Source organism: Bidens hawaiensis, unplaced genomic scaffold (assembly GCF_021521415.1).
Source record: "Bidens hawaiensis isolate Kalapana, Puna unplaced genomic scaffold, B.hawaiensis_p1.1 tig00002423_1, whole genome shotgun sequence".
Lineage (NCBI taxonomy): Eukaryota > Viridiplantae > Streptophyta > Magnoliopsida > Asterales > Asteraceae > Bidens > Bidens hawaiensis.
Genome location: NW_027491133.1, coordinates 2,105,694 through 2,114,380, shown reverse-complemented (window position 1 = coordinate 2,114,380; position 8,687 = coordinate 2,105,694). Strand labels below are relative to the sequence as shown.

Genomic DNA, 8,687 nt, shown 5'->3' with positions numbered 1-8,687 from the left:
GCGAAAATTAAATTAGTCTTGGACGCACGTGCACTTCGCATTTTCTAACCCACAACAAAATTTATTCAGATTTACTTTTGATCTTAAGTAAATCATAATTAACTTAAATGATCTGATGATACTAAAATCACTAACATAAATATCGGTTTAATAAAGCGAACCTACTATAATAGTATAAGTAACTAACTAGTACAAGTGTAAAACAAAACCCTTCTAGTTTGTTTTAAACTTTTAATCAATCCAACCGATCTAATTTGAACCGTTAGTCTTGGCCCAACCTTTCTTGATTTTAAAACATTTTCTATTTATATATTCATAGTATTTTGTCTTGTTTTACATGTGTGATTTGAACAAAGAAAACGGATATAGATATCAATAGCCATTAACCACTAACGATCATGAAGTTGTCTTGGTGTGCTAAATGACCACCCCGAACATGATTTTTGACTTTTACTACTTCACCCTAATTATAATTATGGTTCATATTTTATTTTCATAAAGTTTGCTCTTCTTTACCATATTTTATTTCAAAAATTCATTTAATTAATACCCTCGTCTAAATGGGTTATAGTTAGGTTACCATGTAGGCCTTACCCTATGAACCTTTAATTATAAAGCATAGTTAGGTTACTAGTCACTAGAGACGAATTTGAGATAATATGTTATTTCTAAATATATTACTCTTTGAACCATCCTATGGTTATATCATTTGGAGGCCATGGGCATGGCCACAAATCTGATATCGTAAAAGTTTTTAACTTACACCATACATTATCCATTTATAGCAACCCGTACTTTAGAAACATTATGAAAAAAAGATCGTTGAGTTCAATTTTTGGTATGCTAATCTTCTTTTCTCTTCTAATCGATAGCTGACTAGTTGAGAATGGTATTTGTCTAGGTGCACTTAAGTAAACTTGATGACATATTAACCAAACATGAAGACATTGATTAAGGGAACCACAGTTTTAAAAACTAGTACGTACCGGCCGGTTAAACCAATTATATCGGATTTTTGTAAGGCAACTGGTACTTAGAGCATGATATTTTTTTGGCGGTTTGCTAGAACATTGAACCATCGGTTTTTAAAAAGTACCGGTTTTAAATCCAAGAGATTTTTGATATTTATTGCAGCCCATATATTTAAAAATGACTTTTAACATAGCGGATAAAATTGTAACGAGTAAACACTGTAAACAACAATTCGTTAGCCAACCAATTTTGTATCATGCAAATCTATTGTTGGTTTTTTACATATTTTGTAATTGAGAGATTTTGTTTACAAAATTTCACTTTCTATCTGACACGACTATTGTTCATATATGATTTTTGGTTCATGTGTAATGTTTATTAATGTACTTTGAGTTGAAATTGTATTTATATGAAATCACAAGGTAAATTAGTCAACTCGGTTGAACCTTCCGATACATTCCGATTCAATGATTATTATTGACTTTAATATGATGTAGTTAGAATAACTATAGAAGTATTATTAACATTTAACACGTTAGTTAGTCGTAAATCTCTCTAGAAAACATAATAATTATAAAAAAGTGAACACTAACAATATTATATTTGTCTTTATCCCTACTTAAAAAAAAAATCAATAAACGAACTCAACTTTCTACACAAAATAATATTAAAAAATTGTGTGTATGAATTTATATAAACAAGACCTCAACTCCTCGTAAACTCAGTCAGTCAGTCCAAATCCAAACACAAATAAACCGATGGAGATGGAATCAATGGCGTCGGCAATCGGAGTATCAGTTCCGGTACTCCGATTCCTCCTCTGCTTCATCTCCACCATCCCCGTCAGCTTCTTCCACCGCCTCGTCCCCGGCGGCCCCACCGCCAGACACCTCTACGCCGCCCTCACCGGCGCACTGCTCTCCTACATCTCATTCGGATTCTCTTCCAACCTACACTTCTTCGCGCCTATGTTAATCAGCTACGGCTCAATGGTCGTCTACAGGAAACGATGCGGCGTCATTTCGTTCGTGTCGGCTATGGGTTATCTCATTGGATGGTAATGGTTATTTGCATTTGATCGTTGAATTTGAAATTAGCTAATTTTAGGGCTTGGTTTATGAGGATTTGGTACTTTTTGGTGGGTACCATGCATTTATTTAAGTCTTGTGTATTTGACTAGTAAATGTTACTTAAATAAGGTGTGCCGTCTGCATAATAACATATGTTGCATGAATCTATTACAACTGATATAGCTATGACTTGAATATATTTTGTTTTAAATGTTTACTCATTATATAAAACAAGTTGGACAACCCGTCCTTTCTGGCGACTCGAACTTGATTTGTGATAGAAACCTGACAATCAGCAGTGGACGAGTTCTGGGGGGGGGGGGGCAAAATGTATTTAAAATTCACAAAAGAGGGGGGCCGGGCTCAAATTTTCAGAAAACGGGCAAATTATAAAAGATTTTGGATGAAAACAGGTAAATTTACACTGCTGCGTTAAAAATTCGGGGGGGGGGGGGGGGGGGAGTGGTCTAAAAGTTGTGTGGTCAAAGATGAAAGCTTAAAAGTTATTGTGCCCAAAGTTGAAAGTTGTAAAAGTATAAAGCTTTAGTGGACAAAGTTGAAGTTCTAAACTTTTCATGTTAAAAGTACTGATGTGTAATAAAGGCTTAAACTTTAGGGGGTGGTTGGGATTGCTTATTTTAAGCAATTTATGACTTATTAGAATTTAGAAAAGTTAAAAGGTGTTTGGTATTGTGAGGGGATAAGTTAATAAGTTACAAAGTTGTAACTTACTAACTTATGGAAAAATTTATAAGGAGGAAAAAAAAGGAATCCAAAACACCCCCTTAATATGTATATAATATAGCAATAAGGTAGTGGTTATACATGTGAAGTTGTGAACCAGTTGAATTCTTTCTGTATGTTAAAGGTATGTTGTCTAAGAATTTTATGATAATGAAGGTCTCAAATTATCACATGCGTGTAGGTTAGCATTCTTAGAAGTATTAATTACTAAAGTCTGGAAGTGGGACACACACATGTATATCTACATATATGCTAACTGTGTAACATATATATAGTTAATAGTTGGGTATATGAAATTAACAAATAACTTAACGCATGTGATAATTTATCAAACCCTTTAAACCATGTACCAAAATAGTTAATATCACATGCTGATCAAAGCCTCTCTGTTTCTTTCAGTTCTTATTATTCCCAAATAAGTCAGTCTTTCATTTTTTCTTAAGATATGATGCATTTAGATATCTGTAAATTGTATTAGTTATTTTTAATTTCTGTAATGCATGTAGCCATGTATACTACATGAGTGGAGATGCTTGGAAGGAAGGAGGAATTGATGCTACAGGTAACCACTCATTATAATTCATCCTTAATGAAGAATTAGCTTTGTTAAATGAATTGTAAATTTGCAATTTTGAGGATCAAGTATAATATTTAATGCTTTTATGTAGGATCTCTTATGGTGATAACACTGAAAGTGATTTCATGTGCTATTAATTACAATGATGGATTATTAAAAGAGGCTGATCTTCGTGAATCCCAAAAGAAAAACCGCTTACTTAAGTTACCGTCTTTAATCGAGTATGTCGGATATTGCCTATGCTGTGGAAGTCACTTTGCTGGTCCAGTTTATGAAATCAAAGATTATTTGGATTGGACCCAAAGAAAAGGGGTAATAAACCAATTTACCTCTTCAATTTTTATAATGAATCTTAATATAAAATAACAAATTTTATTTTGAAATTTGTTGCTCAGATTTGGGCAAAATTTTATAATGGTTCACCTTCACCATATGTTCCAACACTTAAAGCACTTCTTCAAGCGGGTATATGTATGGGTTTGTATCTTTATCTTTCGCCTTATTATCCACTTTCAAGATTTAGTGAACCGGTTTATCAAGAATGGGGATTTGTGAAACGTTTAACCGTTCAATACATGTCGGGCTTCACTGCTCGTTGGAAATATTATTTCATTTGGTCTATCTCGGAAGCTTCTATTATTATTTCCGGCCTCGGTTTCAGTGGCTGGACTAATTCTTCTCCGCCCAAAGCTCTGTGGGACCGTGCGAAAAACGTTGATGTTTTGGGTGTTGAGTTTGCAAAGAGTTCGGTTGCGTTACCGCTCGTGTGGAATATCCAAGTCAGCACATGGCTTCGTCACTGTGAGTTACTATCCATATGCCTTTTTTATTATATCTGATACTTTTAATAATGGGAGTGGTATGCCTCGGTTGAGTTACCGCTCATGTGGAACATGACCGCACATTTATTCGTGTCAACATCAATCCTAACTCGCAGTCGCACACACTTAAAAGAAAATCGTGTAACGCAAACATAACCACCCGTGTAACACGTTTATATGAACATGTCAAATGGGTTGATGGGGTTGGTGATCAAGCTGCAATTATGTTAAATGGGTTGGTGGGTTGTAAAAAGTGGGTTAAATGAGTTAGCGGGGGCTGGTATGTTTACTTAAACCTGTTAAACAGGTCAACCGGAAACGACTTGTTTGACCCAAATATCTAAATGTGTCAAACGGGTTGATGGGTAGTAATGAAGTTGTAAACGTTTAAACGGGTTGGTGGGTTGTAACAATGGGTTAAATGGTTTAACGGGTCGACCAGTCTAATTAAATGGGTTAAGCAGGTCAACCTAAATACTGCCCGTTTAACCTATTTATCTAAACGTGTATTAAACTATTAATGGGTTGATGAATAGAAATCAATTGGTAAATGTGTTAAACGTGTTGGTGGGTTGTAGAAAATGGGTTAAACGGGTTAGTGGGTCGACCTGATTGATTAACTGGGTTAAACATGTCAACCCAAACACGATTCGTTAATCAAACACATCAGCCCGGCTACGAACAGTTTATTAAGCAGGTCAGTGGGTTGACCTGAACACGATCCGTTTAATCAAACAGGCCATCCTGAACACGCTCATTTATAAAACAGGTTAGACACGACAACCCAAAACCCGTCTATTTTCATGCTGTGTCGGAAACTGTGACCACTAATTTGTTTTCGTTATCAGATGTTTATGACAGACTTGTTCAAAAGGGAAAGAAGCCCGGGTTTTTCCAGTTGCTAGCAACACAGACTGTTAGTGCTGTCTGGCATGTAAGTTTAAATTACATTAATTTTGAATCATTTCTTATTTTATATAATCTAAACTTGGTTAACATTTCTGATAATAACAGGGATTATATCCTGGGTACATCATATTCTTTGTTCAATCAGCTTTGATGATTGCTGGGTCAAGAGGTAACACATCGGTCAACATTTTTTTATGTAACTTGCATCTAACGTTAATTTAGTCGTATAAACTTGATTAAACGCCTTACAATTGTTTATATTCGTCTATGAGCACAGCCATTTACAGATGGCAGCAGGCGGTCCCGCCACATTTGGGATTGGTTAAGAAGTCTTTAAGTCTCATGAACTTTGCTTACACGCTTCTTGTTCTAAACTATTCCTGCATTGGTTTTATGGTTAGTACAAATTTCTTTTCTTTGTTTTTATATAAATCAAGGAAATTAGAATTATAAAAACGGGTTAGAAGTTAGAACTTATAACCCAATTTGACTTGTGTTGGCTTTTATGAAACAGGTATTAAGTCTACACGAAACAGTGGCTGCATACGGGAGCGTATACTACATTGGAACTATCATTCCGGTGGTGTTGATTCTTCTAGGGAATGTAATCAAGCCAAAACCATCGAAAGCCCGAAAAGAGCTGTGAGGTTTTGTAAAACCATCTCTCTCCCTTAATTCCCAATGAAAAAGCAAAGGATGAGATTTGCCAAGCTAAATCATTTCTTAGCTAGGATTAAATTTAATGTCAAAAAGGACTTTTTTGTTTTCAATTTTGTTACCGTTATCTAAGATCGTTATTATGAAGTCTATATGTTGTACTCGATTTCTTTGACAAGGAGGTGAGAGGAGGGGACTTATGTGTAGTTTCATGGTTAATTATCGAAGGATTTCCGGCGAAAAAGAATTACAACAGAAAAACTACTCACTTTCCCAACCGTCAATAGATGTTTCGAGACCCTTCCTCTTTACTAGTTGAGGCGTTACACCTCCCTAAAATGCACGCTTGTAGGGTTGTAATATGTCATGTTACGGCTGTGAGTACTAAGCGAGTCAGTTCATCAACCCAATTCAAAATTCATACATAAATTGTTGGAATAATTGGATCATGAACACTATATTTTGTGAGAACTTTTCACGACACTTTTCAATATTATTAAAAACTAAAACCACACGTTACAATTAACTCTAGACCCCATTTATACAATAAAAACTTAAAACCCAAATCTAATCCTTGCTAATTGCTATAACTCAAAGTCAAATAAACTAATTAAAATAAACAAAAGTTCACTTAACCCCTTCAATTTTATTTTAAGCTTGTTTTAGGATTAACTTCTATTTTTCTTGTTCTTGATCATCCTTGTTTGTATCCTTTTTAACATCCGCCATTTCTTCATCAGCCACGGGAACAAACTTTTTCCAATACCAGTGTTCCTTCCAGATTCCGGCCATCTCTTCAATCGGAATTCCCTTTGTCTCCGGCAAGAAAAGGTAAACAACAGCCGTCATCACAACGACCCAAACCATAAAGAATATAAACAACCCAAACCTGAAATAAAAAAATCATGCAAATTTATACACACATGCATGTAAAGATTATACATTTACGTAAATACAGTTTATAAATTAATATGTTTTACGTACCTTAAATAACACAACAGTTGGAGGAAGATTTGTGCAATGAAGAAGGTGAATAACATGTTAACTGAAACAGTAACACTTTGTGCGGCTGATCGGATCTCTAGCGGAAAGATTTCACTAGGCACGAGCCAACCCAACGGCCCCCAAGACCACGCGAACCCGGCAATGTATATGCAAATGGCTATGACCACGAGCGCCGAATACCATTTCTCAAGCTCACCCGGGTTTCCGTTTATCCCAAACTTGTAACCGATTGCAAACGTGATCACAGCCTACAAAAATAATACAAATTAGATTAATTAATATCACAAAACCTATAGACTACTACATTATAATTTTGATCATTTAAAATAATACTTAACTAATTTACCTGACAAACTAACATTTGAATGCCACCTTCAAAAAACCAAAACCTTCTTCCATATTTATCGACCAGGAGGACCGAAACGATCGTTGCTATCATGTTAACCGCCCCGGTGATGAGTGCGGAAAGGAGTGACGCGTTGTCTCCAAACCCCATGGTTTTAAACAGAACGGGAGCGTAGAACATGAACACATTCATGCCGGTTAGTTGTTGAAAGAACGGAATGGCAACCGCAAAGATCACCTGCGGTCTGTATTTACGGTTAAGAAGAGCCATGGGCTCTTAATCTTTTTAGACTCTTCACTTGCTTCAACGATAACTCTTCGTCTACATTATCAACACCGCGGATTCTGAGCAGTCTTTGTTTGGCCTCTTGAAGCCTTCCACGTTGAATAAGGGAGTTTGGAGTGTCCGCGAGTGTTAAAGTCCCGATGATGAAGATTATAGCCGGGACGATAGCCCCGCCCAAACTCAAACGCCAGCCCCAGCCGCCCTTGATCTGGGCAAACCCGTAGTTTACGGCATTCGCGACGAGAATACCGACGGTGATCGAGAGCTGAAAGAGCACGTTGCATGCACCACGCCACTTGTACGGAGCCACCTCGGAAAGATATAGAGGTACCGACTATAAAACACAAAAACACATACATTTATTAGTAATTTTATTATGTTTTCAGGTATCTAAATTAATATCAAATATTCAAACAGTATGAATAAATTACCTGATTAGCAAATCCTATACCGATACCGAGAAGAAGGCGGCCAACAATAAGCATCCAGACGGATACCGCAAAGCCATTGCATAACGCACCGATGAGCATGGATATCTTGCGGCCGCAAGCCTTGGTTACAAAGGACGCAAGACATGATGCGAAAAGAGCAGCCAGATACAAGGATGATGTGAACAAGGTTAAAGTTGCATTGTTAAACTTGCAGTATTGGTTGCTTGAAGCCTTCATCTCCGACTCCTTCTTGTAAACCTCTGGGAAGAACTCCTTCAGAAACGGTGCCATGGATGTCACGCCGCCTGAGATTCCGATATCGTAACCGAAGATCAGACCGCCGCCACCAAACATGTTATCGCCACCTTAAATGTGAGCTTTTCCATTACCAGAAGAGATCACACCACCACCACCCATTGTTGAATAAAATTATTTTAGAATAGAAGAATGAATTGCAAAAATACATACTACAAGGTTGTATGTATTTATAGATAAAATAAATTCTTGTGTTTGAGTTGGAATCAAAATCCTAAAGAATTCTATTTGTAGTATGGTTGGTCAATTCTTCAGGAGTTTGTGTCTTATCTTTTAGTTTAAATCAATGCGTTGGATTTTGAATTACAAAATTATTTTCGTTACATCTAGATTAAATAAAAATCTAGCTTACACAGTATTATGTAATAAACCCCTTCCAGTTAATTTATTTAATTCCTAACATATACAAAAAATTCGAAACTCTAACCGAATAACGAACTCAAATTTGGTTTTTTATTATTTAAATATAGCATTTATCCAAACCATATTCGAATTCGAGTTTACAAATCTTCAACCGACTTAACCCGAATAACCCAAACTTTAATAATTTCTTTC

At 36.0% G+C, this 8,687-nt stretch overlaps 1 protein-coding gene and 1 pseudogene across 1 annotated transcript; one reads left to right on the top strand and one right to left on the bottom strand.

Annotated features, from left to right (window-relative positions):
* The first annotated feature begins 1,663 nt into the window (after positions 1-1,663).
* Positions 1,664-5,900, top strand: LOC143619359 (lysophospholipid acyltransferase 1-like). The gene is made up of 8 exons (XM_077091308.1): positions 1,664-2,029; positions 3,293-3,348; positions 3,455-3,675; positions 3,759-4,164; positions 5,033-5,118; positions 5,199-5,262; positions 5,371-5,489; positions 5,608-5,900. The coding sequence occupies exons 1-8, from the start codon at positions 1,731-1,733 to the stop codon at positions 5,737-5,739; spliced, it is 1,383 nt and encodes a 460-aa protein (XP_076947423.1). The 5' UTR covers positions 1,664-1,730; the 3' UTR covers positions 5,740-5,900.
* Positions 5,901-6,425: 525 nt separating this feature from the next.
* Positions 6,426-8,203, bottom strand: LOC143619234 (sugar carrier protein C-like; annotated as a pseudogene).
* Between the last annotated feature and the right edge of the window lie 484 nt (positions 8,204-8,687).

Excerpts from the sequence above, each read along its gene's own strand:
- LOC143619359 (XM_077091308.1), top strand. The coding sequence starts at position 1,731 with ATGGAGATGGAATCAATGGCGTCGGCAATCGGAGTATCAGTTCCGGTA. Across the intron at positions 3,676-3,758 it reads ATTGGACCCAAAGAAAAGGG|ATTTGGGCAAAATTTTATAA; the intron begins GTAATAAACCAA and ends TTTGTTGCTCAG. Across the intron at positions 5,490-5,607 it reads ATTCCTGCATTGGTTTTATG|GTATTAAGTCTACACGAAAC; the intron begins GTTAGTACAAAT and ends TTTATGAAACAG.